The sequence below is a fragment of the Mastigoproctus giganteus genome, chromosome 10, assembly GCF_048544385.1.
Source record: "Mastigoproctus giganteus isolate SK-2022 chromosome 10, ASM4854438v1, whole genome shotgun sequence".
NCBI lineage: Eukaryota > Metazoa > Arthropoda > Arachnida > Uropygi > Thelyphonidae > Mastigoproctus > Mastigoproctus giganteus.
In genome coordinates, this window is record NC_143584.1 from 55,163,600 (window position 1) to 55,179,148 (window position 15,549).

The 15,549-nt window shown below is 37.7% G+C and overlaps 1 protein-coding gene across 1 annotated transcript in view; it reads right to left on the reverse strand.

Annotated features, from left to right (window-relative positions):
* Positions 1-15,326, reverse strand: part of LOC150079039 (very long chain fatty acid elongase AAEL008004-like) — a 103,735-nt gene extending 88,409 nt beyond the window's left edge. Inside the window, exon 1 of the mRNA XM_090382433.1 lies at positions 15,163-15,326. Within this exon, the coding sequence (XP_090238559.1) occupies positions 15,163-15,220 (58 nt within the window). The 5' untranslated portion in view covers positions 15,221-15,326. The remainder of the gene's footprint in view (positions 1-15,162) is intronic.
* Positions 15,327-15,549: the final 223 nt, after the last annotated feature.

Here is a 15,549-nt window from a genome sequence, read left to right on the forward strand (position 1 = left end):
GTACGGAATGGATGGATATATTCCAAACCTGCAGTAGTTCAAGAAGGCGATGACCAGCTGGTTTTACTATGCTAGGTTTATTTCTGTACAGATTTTCTAATGGTGGATTTAAAAGATATGGCTGAATTCCCATTCAGCCATATCTTTTGCGAGGGATGCGAGGCACAACTTTGTATCTTGACAGAATACTTTAGCAATAGCAATTTCCTACATAAAGATAGTGGCGGTTCATGAGCATCAATGTAAAGGCTATGTGCTGGCAATGTTCTGAATGCGCCAAGTGCAATCCTCAGTGAACTGTGTTGTACTGGATCAAGCCAGCGTAAAGTGCTTTTTCTGGCAGAGTCATAAATGGGAGCTCCATAATCAAGACGGGATCTGATTAATGCCCTGTATAATCGAAGAAGGCAGGTACGGTCTGCACCCCACGTTTGTGCAGATAAAGATCCGAGTATGTTTATCTTTTTTAAGCAGGCAGTATGTACTTTTTAATGTGCTCTAAAAAATTTAGCTTGTTGTCCATGATTAAACCTAGAAATCTAATGTTACTAGTAACTGGGATGGAAATATTAGAGATGTGAAGTTCAGGATCCAGATGAAATTTACGTTGTCTACAAAAATGGATAGCAACTGTTTTCTGCTGTGATAGCCTATAGCCGTTAAGGCTGGCCCATTGCTGTATTTTATTTAATGATATCTGAAGCTGTCGTTCAATAGATCTCATATTTTGGGAATGACAAGAGATGGCAAGATCATCCGCATAAAAAATTTCTACGGTATTTGGAACTTGTTTAGTGATAGAATCTATTCTTAGGACAAAAAGAGTGGCACTGATCCCTGTGGAACACCTTCTTCCTGAATGTAAGTTGCAAAGAGGGCATGTTGGTATCGAACTTGAAAAGATCTAGTGTGTAGAAAATGCTTTATAAATATAGGAAGGTTGCCCCGTAGACCAAGAGAGTAAAGGTCTCTTAGTATGCCATGCCACCAGGTGGTATCAAAAGCCTTCTCTATATCTATGGAAACCATTACTAGATGTTCATGCTTAATAAAAGGCATTACGAATGGCAAATTCAGCCTTAACCATAAGGTCCAGGCATGACATGTTTTGACGAAAGCCATACTGACTATTGCTCATTAACTGTTCTGACTCAATGATCACAAGTCTACAGTGGACAATTTTTTCTAGAATTTTGCTGAGGCAGCTTGAGAGGGATATTGGTCTATAGCTATGGGGATTGGTTGGATCTTTTTCAGGTTTTAGGAATGCCAAAACAGTAGAATGATGCCAAGAAGTTGGATAGATATTTTCTAGAAAAATAAGATTGTAAAAGAGCAGAAGGAGATGCAATGCTCTGTCATCAAGATGTTGTAGCATGACGTAATAGATTCAGTCTGGTCCGGCAGCACCATTGTGGGCTGTTCCGATAGCATGCAAGAGTTCAGAATATTGTAGGGGTTTGTTATACGGCAGAAGGAGAGCAGTTTGGAAGTTAACAGAGTGCTGTTCTGCAGTGTTTTTAATTCTCTGGAAAAGTGGAGTATAAGCTTCTGTCGCTGAGATTTCAGCAAATGTGTTGCCCAAAGCATTTCCGATATCTAAAGGACTAGATAGATCTTGCCCATTACAGGATAGAATTGGTGAAGGTACGGTAGGGAACTTACCAGAAAGCTGTCTAATTTTTTTCCATATTATTTTGGTGTCAGTGTTTTTGTTAATGCTTGATGCAAAATGGATCCAGGATTCTTTCTTGGCTTGCCTTTGTATGAAGCGTGCTTTTGCCTTTGACTTCTTATAATTTATTAGATTGGGTGTTGTTGGATATTGCCGAAACAAATTCCAGGCTTTATTTTTTGCTTTTTGTGCATTGCTCATTCCACCAATAATTATAATGCTTACGAACCGAGGGATTTGATAGTGGTATTGTTTCTTTAGCCACATTTAGGAGATGTGACGTGATGTATTCTGTCACATCATCGATAGGCTGGAGACGGATTTTTTCCTCATCAAAAGATATTGATGACCGGAATTTTGCCCAGTTTGCTCGGGCAAATTTCCATTTTCTGCAGGGTTGAGCTGGAGGAGTCTGTGCTATTAATAGGTTGCACACGATTGGGAAGTGATCACTACCCATTATATCATTTAAAACATACCACTCTATGGTCGGGACCAGTAATGGAGAACAAATGGAGAGATCTATGGCTGAGGTATGTCCATTTGGGAGCTGAACATGAGTGTGTGTGCCAGTATTGAGTATAGAGGTTTACTGCCTCTATTAGGCTCTCAATGAGTCGACCCCGTCTATCTAATTTAGGATCGCCCCATAAGGGGTAGTGCCCATTGAAGTCACCTAACATAAAAAGAGGTGGAGGTATCTGTATAAGGGGATCTTCAAGATCTTTTAAACAGTAGGTACGGTTTGGTTGTAAGTAGATTGATACTAAAGTTATTTCAATATGGAGCGTTATACGCACAACAACAGCTTCTATTTCAGTGTGAAGTGGAATATGTTTAGTTGGGATCATTGAATTAATCAGGATTGCTACACCACCATGGGCAGCATTTGCTGTATTACGATCCCTTCGATAAAGGCAATAGTTCTTTATCGAAGGAGAAATTTGCAAAGTTAAGTAAGTTTCCTGAAGACAAAGGGCAACTGGAGAAAATCGATTTATTAGATCTTGGATATCGACTGTATTGCAACGAAAGCCTCTGCAGTTCCATTGTAAAATACAAGGCATTATTTGTGTTTAGTTGATGGAGCTGATTCTGACTGCTTTTTGAAAGTGACTGGTTTATGGCGTTCCAATTTGTGTTTGTCTTTTTTTTTGGAAGACTGGCCGACCAGTGTCCATTTCTTCTTCTTCGGCATGGATTTCTAAAAGAGGATCTTCCTGTATAGATGTGCCATCTGTGTCCATGGTTGTGTCTCGATTATTTTTGGTTATATTTGAATTTGTAATACATGGTGTGGTAGCACTCATTGGAGGAGGAGATTCCGCTGGTATTGTAAGAGGAGTATTATTTGCTTGGTCTGAGAGTTTGGGTTGTTGTTTAGGTACATTTGGTTTTTCCACAGAGAGGACAGTTCTAGCACAATCTGAAATTGAAATATTAGTAAGAACTGTAACATTAGTTTGAGTAGAGACTGTTTGGTATTTTTTTAACTGCATTAGCATAGGAAATATTTTTATTCATAGTAGGTGCCACTAGTCTTCTCGCTTCTGGGTAACTCACTTTGTTCTCGACCTTGTATTTTACAATTTGTTTCTCCGTTTTCCATTTTTCACAAGTTCTAGAATAGGCAGGATGATCACCTTTGCAATCTGGACATGTCATTTTAGTAGTCGTACAGTCACTTTGTATGTGATACAAGGAACCACAGTTGGGACAGACAGGAACTCCTCTGCATACAGTTTGTGAGTGGCCATACTTTTGACATTTAAAACATCTTAAAGGATTGGGAATGTACAGGCGGATACGGCAAAGTAAATAACCTGCTTTTACAGAGGACGGTAAGTTGGGCATATTGAATGTGAGAATAATGTTTCTAGTTGGGATAAGTTGATTATCTTTTTTAGTCATTATACGTTTGGCTTGAATTACATTTTGTCCCTGCAGCTCTTGGGTAATTTCTTCCTCTGTGACATTTAACAGGTCCCAACTGGATATGACACCCTTAGATGAATTTAGGGTTGCGTGAGGAGATATTTTTACCGGAATGCCCGCAAAGTTTGTTAACTGTAAGAGTTTCTCCGAATGCCTGTGGTTCGTAGTCTCCACTAGCACGTCTCCTGATTGTAATCTCTTGACAGTCTTAGGAGATCCTGCAATACCTTCGAGATGTTTTTGTATTACGAAGGGAGACAGTTTGCTCATTGGCTGACTAGTAAGGGAGTGGAAAATTAAAAAGGATGGGCAGGGTTGCTCCATCTGATTAGTCTTCTGTCTCTTTGGATGATCATTTGCTAAGTCGTGATTGGGGTCATGAGTGTCTGTTCTTGAGCTCGAAGGCTCTAACGGTGGATAATTATTTTTATCCATAATGGCTCCTTTTTCGCCCTGGGGGTTTCTCCTTACCACCCAGGTTACCGGCCCCGCCACGGGGAGGCAGGAGCAGTGCCGCTTTGTGGCCAAGCGTAGAGTTAGTACGGTTAGTAAATCTAAATTAAAGAAAAAGGTGATTTCCTTCTTCTGGGCTCTCTTCTTATTTCTTATAAGAGACTAGAGCTATTTAACAGAAAATTGAATAACTGCAAGATAAAACTAAGGAAAACTTATTCGCTGGGAAGAAAAACGCTTGATATACGCACAATAATCACTTGGCCATGGAAACGCTTGGCACCCGTGGCCCCTATTCAGCAGTAATATAGCATACTGCTCAGTTAACTCAAAGGAAGAAAAGTTTAATTATTAGGGAGGGTTTTTCTAGTCAACATAGAGCTGCAAAAGTTGGCTGTGACTGGTCTACTGCATTAAGGTGACTTGAAAATAAATGCAAGACGAAGTGCCAAAAGGAAATCTGGAACCAGACTGAAATGAAGAAGTACTGCAGCAAAGGACAGAGTTTTGATGCATCTATGCCTCCATGATCATTGTGCAAGTTCCACACACATAAATCCATGTGTGAACATACTGGGATAAATGCAATTAATAGAATTCTCAGACAATGACTTGTGGCAAGTAGTCTGAAAGCACAGCAAACCTCGTAAGAAGCCTTTTTGACAAATCCATGAGGAAAAAACAACAAACGTGGGCTAAATCACATCCTAACTACAACTGAGCAATAGAAACCTATAATATTCTCTGATGAATCCAAATCTCTACATATTGAGTGGTAAATGCTACATTCAACATTGATCTAAAGAAACCTTATAACCCTAACTGTATTCAATCAGCAGTAAAGTTTTTGTTGGACTAAATGATTTGTTGATATATAACAAATAAAGGAGTGGACAGAATACATTTTAAAGGCAACTCTTTTGCTGTCATTATTTGCCTCTTTCAAGGAACAGAAAATTGTTTTCCAACACAACTGTGCCATGCCACAGTGAATGTAATGTTAATAAAACATGATAATATTAAGGCACTACAGGAACTCCCCGGGTGAGCATGGGCTTGGCACACCCAGGATGGATCTCGATCTCTCTCTCTCTCTCTCTCTCTCTCTCTCTCTCTCGGTAAATTAGAATTTTTTTTTTTTTGGCTCAGGCTTCCTTGCACCATATGGCTAATAATAATATAAAAAACAAATAAAATTTCAGAATCTTCTCTTCATTCCTATTTACTTATTACAATGGCGAAGGGAGAGGCACCAATGGAATGTGCAAGTGCTAGGAAACAAAACAAAATTGATTTAGAAATGAAGATGATTAATTAAGAAGTATGAAGCAGGACACAGTTGTCAACTATTGAACCGAATTAGGTCTCGCTGCTTCAACAGTGAATATTATTTTAAGGATCAGTGGGCGTATAAAAGAACATGTTAAAGGATCAATGCTAAGATCAACAGTGATCACAAAACAGTGTTCAGGTGCTATATCGAAGGTGGAAAAGCTATTAATAATATGGATGGAAAATCAGATTCAGAAGCAAGTGCCCCTGAGTCCAATGGCCATTCAAGCAAAAGCAAAAAGTATTTATGAAGATATTAAGGATAAGTACGGTGAACCCCAAGCCATGTTTGTGGCAAGCAACAGGTGGTTAGGTTCAAGCATCGTGCTGGTTTCTAAAAAATTAAAGTATGTGGTGAAGTCTCCAGTGTTGATTCTGCAGCTGCAGAGAAATTTTGTGATGTGATGGAAAAACCCTTCTAAATCTCCTTGCTGTAATGGCACTCACGATATTAAGAGTAGGAGGAGATCTGAAGACTTACATCACAAGTACAAGGCAATGTTGGGAAAATTTGCAAAAAAAAAAAAAAAAAAAAAAAAAAAAACAGCCTCACTTATGTCACTCAGACATAAGTGAAGTTGATTATGGGAGTACAATGTATACAGGAAGGACACAAATTATACTCTTAATTATACAAATATAAGAAGGTCGCATGGGTGACCAGTGCAATGTTGAGTCTGTTTGGTGTGTGATATAAGCACTGGAAAACAAATTTGAGAATAAGAGTGGGTTATTATATTAATATTAGCCATATAGTGCAAGGAAGCCCGAGGCTTATGCTGCACTAGACAAAAAAAAAAAAAAAAAAAAAAAAAAATTCTGAATTACCCTGCAGGGGGGTGGGTAGAGAGAGAGAGAGAGAGAGAGAAGTAAAAAGGGAAGAATAATGATATTCAGCTCAGGACCCTGGGTGTGCCAAGCCAATACTCACCAAATGTGACCCCCTGGGGTTATTATAGACCTAATAACTGTGGTGAATATACGAAACATCTATACAAAGAAATAGTGGGCCAGTAAATCAGAGCATCTTGTAATGGGGTATTTTTACTTTTCAGACGTTGACTGGAATTTGTGAGTTGGTCACTCACACACCAGCAGAAAGTGAATGACTGTTTTCTACAGCAGCATATTAACGAAGCAACAAGAAGGAAACAATACACTTGATCTAGTTATCAGCAGTGATTCTACATGCATTAAGAATCTGCAGCCCCACTGGGTGGCACTGATCACAGTGTACCAACGTGGAATTTAATGAAAGACATAACTACTGTCACGGGCAAAGCAAAAGGCTTTTGCTGCCATAAGGATGACTACAGTGGGCTGAGACAGTTTTTAAATTCCATGCAGTGGGACCAACTGATGATGTCACCAACAGCAAATTCTAAATGGGAACCATTCAGGGAAGTAACCATAGAAGCTACTAGGCTTTTCATATCAACAAAGAAATACTGTTCAAGGTTTAGACCTAAATGGATGTCACACAAACTATTGAGACAAGAGACAGAAAAGAAAAGTGCATGGGATGCATTATTATTACTAGCTATATAGTGCAAGGAAGCCTGAGGTTTATACTGCACCAGCTAAAAAAAAAAAATTCCAAGTTACTGAGAGACAGAAGTAGAAGGGAATCAACCAAGAAAGAGAAGAATGATGATATATAAGTTATCAGGAAAATCAAAGCCCATGGCAGATATAAGTTAGTCAGTAATCAAGTCACAAAGGAGGTTAGGCAAGCTAAGGTAGATTATGAGAAGTCTCTGGCAAAAAATGCAAAGAAAAGCAACTTCTATGCTTATATTAACAGTAGAAGAAAAGAAAGAATTGAAGGAAGGGAATCACATTGGCCACAATGTCAATGTGTTAACTCTTGATGACCCTCCTGAGGTTGCTATAAAATTGAATAGGTATTTTGCATCTACCATTCATATATGAGGAATTCTTTTGGAGTGAAGATGTCAGAAGTTCAAACTCATTGGGGAGCTAAATGACTTTGTAATAACCGAGAGGAAAGTGGAAGAGAAATTGTGGAAGCTGAACAAAAAAAAAAAAAAAAGGCACCTGGTGGATAGTATCTATACAATCATGTTAATAGAGACAAAAAAGGAGGTCAGCAAGACTTCAGCCATAATCATGACAGCATCCTTGAATTCAGAGGAGGGCCCTATAGACTAGTAATGTGTGAGTGTATCCCCAATTCATAAAAGGGAGATCAAAAGGTGACATGAGTAATAACAGACCTGTTTGCTTAGCATCTGTCCCAGGGAAAATAATGGCATTACTTTTTAAAAAAGTAATGCAGGACCATCTGGACAGAAATGCAATTATACTGCAATCATAGAATGGATTTGTTAAGGGGCAGTCTCATCTAACCAATCTGATACATTACTACGATGCAGTGATCCAGGAACTGGATGCAAAAAATAAATTTGATATCAAATACTTGGATTTCAGGAAGGCTTCGATACAGTTGCACATAAAGGATTACTGTATAAACTGAAGTAATGTGGCATTAAAGGCATGTTATTGCTACGGATAAAGGGATGGTTAAGTGGAAGAAGACAGACAGTGGTTATCAATGAGCACTGCTCTTTGTGGACTAAATGTTATCAGTGGAGTCCCACCAGGTTTCAGTGCAGGGCCCATTGTTGTTTTCAATATTTATTAATATACTAATGAAGTATAACAGGCTTAATGTCATAGTTTGGCAAGATGGTTAACGACAATAATCAGGATGAGCTACTGCAACAAGATCTAGGAAAATTGGGTCAATGGGCTGAAAAATGGCAGATGATGTTTAATATTGACAAATGCAAGGTACTGCATATGGGTAGCAACATCCTCAGAGTAACTTATCAACTGTGTGGTACTACACTCAGGACAGTGGAGAATGAAAAAGACCTGGGGGTAATTGTGCAGTCAGACATAAAATTCTCTGAGCAGTGCAGACATGCTGCCAGGACAGCTCAAGGGGGTTTTTTCAATGATGTAAAGAAACTTTGCTAGTGGAGACAAGAAGGTGATTATCCCTTTGTATAATGCAATGATCAGACCTCATCTTGAGTACTGTAAACAGGTCTAGAGGCCTCACTTTAGGAAGAATGTAGATCTACTGGAACAGGCGCAGAGAAGGGTAACCACATTGGTGAAGGGAATAAAAAGGGGTGCTATTATCTAGAAAGGCTTCAGTTCTGCTTATTTAGCTTGTAGAGACTAACCACCTGCAGGTTGACCTGACTGAAGTGTTTAAGGTGCTGAATGGATTGAGTAAGCTCAATGTTAATGGCATTCTTGCTCTTGCTGAGACTACACACATGAGGAAGGATGGTTGCAAGATAGAAGGGGAAGTTTGCCTTCAGCTAGCAAGTGGTTGATTGTTTGAGCAAAACTTCCATCTGTTGTTGTTGTTGTGGAAGTGGATGGTTTGAACAAATTCAAGGAAAAAGTATAAAAATTATTGGATGGATTAAGTGTGTGTGTTTCTTTTTTTTTTTGGCTGATGTTACATGAGCTTACTTTCTTACATCTTTGCCAATACTAATATTACAATCATTTAATGCAATTTTCAGGTAAAGAAGTTCATGTAAGATACCAATTTAAACTCAACTGAAAATTTTTAGAGTATTATAGGACAGAAAATTTTTCCTAAAAAGCCAGTGAGCAGGTTAAGATTGCATGGAACTATTATTCATTTATCAGATTCTGCCATAGAATGTGCAAGACTGTAATTAAAGCTCATGGTGGGACAACAAAATACCAGCAGTTGACCTTGAGCCCTTTCCTCATTGTCAGTCAAGTCATGTTCCAACATTCACTTTGTGTCATTCAAGTCATGTTCCTTATTCACTTTGCAGTGAGACAGGTTTCATTTCCTTTTTCTTTTTGCAGCCTACTGGAAAAATGACAGACAAAAGAATCGAAAAACGAATCAACCTCAAATTTTTAACAAAACTAAAGAAATCACCATGCAACAGTTACAAGATGTTACATCAAGTTTACATATGACTTTGTCAAAGCCAATCTCATTTGACAATTCCACAATCAGAAACTGAATGGCCCTATCCAGGTCTTTTTGACAAAAACCTGGATAGGGCCTTGTCTTTGGCAATGCCCAATCGTTCAATTCGATTCCTTACAAATAACTTCTTGATGTATCTTCATTCAGAGGCAAAACTTTTTAAATTTAGAATTTAAAACTCACACTGGATCAAAATGATGCAGATCTGAGACCTCCTGTATAAGGAACACATCATTGGCAGTTCTTGATCATCATCAGCCATTTTCAATCCACTGCAGGATGAAGGCCTCTCCAGCAACTTTCCAGTTCCTTCTGTTTTGTGCAATGGCCATCCATTTACTACCCACGAATTCTATCTGTCCATCGTTGTCTTCCAGGTTTTCTTCTAGCTCCTCTTGGGTATCATTCTGTTATTTTCTTAGTCCATCTGTCATCATGTCTTCGATAAGAATGTTTTAGTTTTGATAAAAAATGTCCTTTACTTGAGTTTGCTGCCTAATCTATGTGTTTCTCTTCTTATCTAACAGTATGATTCCTAATATAATTCATTCCATTTTTTTGCTGCATAGTTCTCAGCTTCTCTCCCATTATTTTGGTGAGTGCCCAAGTTTCACTTCCATTAAGTCATGGTGGGGGGTATACATTGGTTCTTTATTTTATGTTTCAGACAAATTGGGATATTGCTCCTCAGTATGTGACTATAGTTCATGAATGCTATCATCCAAAATTTATTCTTCTTTTGACTTTATCATTATTACAGCTAACGAATTGTCCCAGATAAGTATATGAATCCACCTTTTCAATTACTGCTCTTTCAACGATTATATTCCTTTCTGTGGCATACTTGTTCATCATTACTTTTGTTTTAGCCATTTTTATCTTTAGTCTGAAATCCTTACTAACTCTGCAAAACTGATTAAGATTTTCCTCTAATTCTTTGGGATCATGGCTTATGATCACAATGTCATCTGCAAATTGTAAATGGTTTAGGTACTCTCCATTCACATTGACTCCTTTCTGCGACCAGTCTAATCTTCTGAGAGCTTCATCAAGGGCAGCAGTAAACAACTTCGGAGATATTGTCTAGTCTAATGAAGGAGGTAGCATTCTCATATTTTCTTCAAAAATCATAATATATGGGGTATCTACGCCTTGTCTTTCCAGTGCCCGAAACATTGCCTTATGATGTATGGAGTCAAATGCCTTTTCATAATCCAAAAATTCCAAGCATAATGGTGTTTTATATTCATTTGCTTTCTCCATTAGCTATGACATTACGTGAAGGTGATCCATAGTTGAGAATCCTGTCCTAAAGCCAGCTTGCTCTTTCAGTTGATTCTCATCAAGTATTCTTTCTAATCTGTGTGACCCTTGTGAACAACTTAATCGTAGATGTGGGATAACAAGCTAACTGGTCTATAATTTCCAATTTATCTCCTTTTTTTATGTAGCAAAACTATGATTGCATTATTCCACTCCTTAGGTGTCACACCTTTTCTAATGCATTTTGTAAAGAGCCTTCCAAGTTTTTGTGTCATGTCTCTTCCTCCCAATTTTAACAACTCTACAGTAACTTCATCTTCCCCCAGAGCTTTCTGATTATTTTCTTCAATGCATGGTCTACCTCATAAGGAAGGATATCGGATAGGTCGTATGTGTTACTAATTTGTGATCCATCTTCCCCTCTGCTGGCATCACATCATTCCCTCGCTGTTTGTATAATTCTCTATAGTAGTCTTCTGGTATTTGAATTATGCCTTCTCTGCTATTTATAAGTACACCATCACTATTCTTCTGTTTCAATATCATTTTTCTGTCTGTCTATATTACTGCTCATGGCTACTGATTTAAGTCCTTTGTTTTCCCTTAATGCTTGTTCTACTTTTCTTGTTTAAATCTTCTTATGTCCTCTCTGAGTCTCTTTCTAATGACTTTGTATAACTCAGTATACTCAATTTTATCTTTGTCAGTGTTTATCTCAATTGTTGTCTTCGGTTCATCATGACGTGTTTCTCGACTAATGGTGGCTAATGTCAAGCTTTTACTCTGCAGAGCAGGCTTGTCAAGCACTACTGTTCATCAAATACCACTGTGAGAGTATTATTCTTTTGCCCAACTATAAGATTATTAATTTGCCAAAGGACCAAGAACATATACTAATTCATACCCATGACAATTATAAGTAGTCCAATCACTTTTGCACAGGATGTCTTCAACAGACGAAGAACATTAAGGAGCCTAAACCACCAAAATAACTTGAGACATATTCTGGGCACACCTCTCCAGCAGCACCAACCTCTCCAAAGCTCAACTGAACTGAAATTCACTTCCTTCATCCAAGTTTCATCAGGCTGATATCTGCAGGCAAGATCAACTGGTACCTGATCCCACTCAAGACTCCAAATCCTGACACTGGAGACGCCAGCAGCTTTTCTGCCACAAGCCATAATGGCAATCAAATCGAGCACTCTAGCCTAGTTTTCTTTTACTCTCCTCTCTGGCTGTGGGGGGGAGGAGATTGTTTCCTGTCTCTTCTCCCCTTCCATCCCCTTCTTCCGCCAGGTGAGGCAATAGGGTCTGCCTCACTGAATTTCTGGGGTCGCCTTCTCTATCGTCTCCATACCTCTGTCTTTTCCCCCAGCCTTGTCTTCTCCCCCCCACTCTGTCTAACTCGCAGTGTACACCCCACACAACTTATCAATTAATAACATCCAAATTTAAACCATGCTTATATAAACCTATCTTGGCCTTTTATATTCTAGCGTTAACCCCCATTTTTATTTATTTATTTTTATTTATTTTTTTTTTTTCACAAAGGCCCTTGCCACTGAAATCTTTAGGTGCCTCCGTAGCCAGGTGGGAAGGAGCGGCAGTGCGTAGCACACTCTTCTTGATTAGACAGGGGTTCAAGCCCGTCACCACCAAATAGGGAGGATGCGGAAAGGTCAGGGAATGACCACTGCATATCCCGGAGCAACATGGCCTTAGTTGCTAATGCTCCTAAAAACCAAATAACAAAACAAACAAACTGAAATCTTTGGAAACTAGGTGACAGGGCCTGCCAGCGTACAATAAAATCTACCAGGTACCTGACCTGCCTCCCTGGAGACAAGTGTGGTAATGGTGGGTCCCAAGTGGGTCCCAATGGCTAAATGGTCAGAAGAACAACGGTACACAACACTACACATCCGTCCACTCCCCACACACTTTTTAAATCTCTAGCCTTCACAGAATTCTGTGCTACACGAACAACAGAGTACACAACATGGAGATGGGGGGAACCCCTGGTGCTATCAGACGACTAACACACTTTGCACTTTCCCAACTATACTGATTGGCACTTTTTTTTTTTTTTTTTTTTGCTGGCTTCCAGGTCTGGGCAACCAGGGAGTGGGATTGCTGGCACCCACCGGTATTGCACTACCTATTGTGGGTGTGGCATTTTGTGCACATAAAGGATAGTAGACCCAGGCTGGTTTCATCATGCCTGGGATGGGTGACAGGCGGCAGCTGCCCAGGTGTTGGCTGCTCCCTGATGGTGAAGTGGCTTAGAGTTTCTGCACCATCACAGAGAACAAAAAGGTGCAGATGGGGCCTTGGAGCTACCACGATACACGTACACACAAGCCCTGGGTTATGTGAATGGAAATTTTTATATAATTGTATATAAATCTATGTAAGTTTTGTGTATATATGAATATATGTAAACTGTGTGTATTAATAAAAAAAAAAAAAAAAAAATGGAAATGCCCAACTATACTAAGAAATTCAAAAACATTATGCTATGTTTAACATTACTGTATCCTCAGTTGGTACTTATTCTTCTGCTGGATATAAAACTGGGTAAAATTAAGAAGTTCGGAAGGCTCTGGACAAACAAAAAGTGATGATTTTAACTATTTAAAGGAAAGGCGATCAAAATTCAAAAAAGAAATTTGTTGGATCATAAATTAATGCTGACTAATTTGTGATCCAAAAAATTAGTTTAATAAAATTTAATTAAAAAATTAAATAATAAAAATAATTTATTGCTGGATAATTAATCTGTAATATAGGCATATACATTAGAGATGATATACCAGGAATAATTTCATTAAATTAATCAGACATTTTCCAAAACTAATGCATTTCCAGCATATGAACAGATTCAAGAACAGTTTTGATAATGCATAACAGATATTACTTTTTTTGATTAATCCAATTATTTCAACTGATTCATGCAGTGCAGATTTCACCTAAAGTTTAATTTTATTGTTTATATATTATATGTGTACTTCAAAAATATAAGCTAAGTTGGACACGTTTTAAATCTTGGCACTGTACGCATTCTGGAAAAAAAAAAATTTTTCAGGAATGCGTAAAAGTGCCGAGCCCAGTTAAACTTGTCCAATGAAAGTAAAATCTAATGATACACAACCTCCAGGGTGATACGCAACCTTCAGAGAAGAAAGAGAAGGGGGAAGCTAATTCTAAAAAAAAAAGGGGGGGGGGTCATCCGACAACTTTAACGATTCATTCACTTCTCCGATGTTGCATATGCGCTGTTTCCGGCAATATATCAAAATATTCTTTTTATATACAAAATTAAAATATCAATTAATTAAGTTTTATACCAGATATATTATCTGGTATAAAATATAATTAACTGATTTTTAAAAAGTTCATCCGACATTGTTATTATCGGTTCTGGGCAGCCCACGAAATCTGAAGAACAGTACATTTGGAAATGCTTTTATTCGGTTTCCCAACATCTTCATCCATTTTTACATTCCATTATAGATAACGTCAAAAATATAAATAAAATAATTTATCAGTTTAAAACCAGTTACACAATGATGAATTTATTAATGTATTACGGTAAACAGAAAACAAAACGTCCATTTGTCAATTAAGTGCAGATAACTCCATTCAAAAATAAACTTAAAAATGTACCAAACATCATACGCATACATATGAAACGGTTTCTTTTAATAATGAAAAAAAAAAAATAATAATAATAATAATAAATAAGTTCAATTTTCTCATGATCGAAATGCAAAACAACAGCCATAAACAATCAGTGCTTTTTTTTTTTTTTTCCAAAATAAGGATAGATCTATGCTGATCTTTTTAATATCAATGCATCCGATAAGGAGTCGTGGCAAGTTTTAAATACCTGTAATCATTAACGAGAAAACTGTTGTTAGGAAGTGGAAATAACCTTGATACAGAAACTTGTATATTAGCCCCTCTAGTAATCACTATATCCTAATAACACTCAGTGAAAATGAAAATGAAAAATAAAGTCATCTTTCCCCTTGCCATCCTTGAATTGAATTTTTTTCTAACATACCGAAGTGATGCTTACAAGTTGCCCCTGAACTGCGGTATGTCAGAAAAACAGTTTGCAAAGAACCGTAATTCACATAAATTTATCAATACGTATGCGAGGAAAATAATTCACGGTTCGAAGCAAATTTTATATCCTACGAAAAGTGATGCTTCTTAGCGTGAATATCGATTTTAAATAAAATAAACACCCATGTTCAGAAGTGGATTACATGCTTATATACCTTAATCTCACATAATTGTTTCAGATACAAATCAAAACTGAAGACAAAAAAATTTAATCCAGAATTAGAAATCAACACATAAGTAAAAAATATATCAGTATGCAACCTTCATAATTAGTGAAATACATAACACAGTAAAATATGGTATTCGATTATATAGAAAAAAACACTTATTTATTACTTTTTAATTGAATCCTTACCTCCGTTTTCCATTGTTCTATTATAAAAAAGCAGAACATCATTCCACGGTTGAATCATAACTGTGTCTAGTACAAATGGCAAGTAACAGAATGCTAGTTCAGCCGATACAAGCCGGCCTTCAAACCTAAATTTCACCGAGAAGCAAACACTGACAACATAAGCAAACTGCAGCCGCCGGCTCTTTTTGTACCAATCCAAAGCCGGCAGTCACATACACGGCAGTTTGGATAACTGTCCACTACAATCGCGGCGCCATCTGGGATAAAAATTACAGTCTGCTTTTTATTAAATGCTATCAACAGTGTCTCTAAAACGACTCCATTCACAATATTTAAAATCGATTTTAAAGTCTTCTTAATTGCTTGGGAAATAAAAATGAATATGCA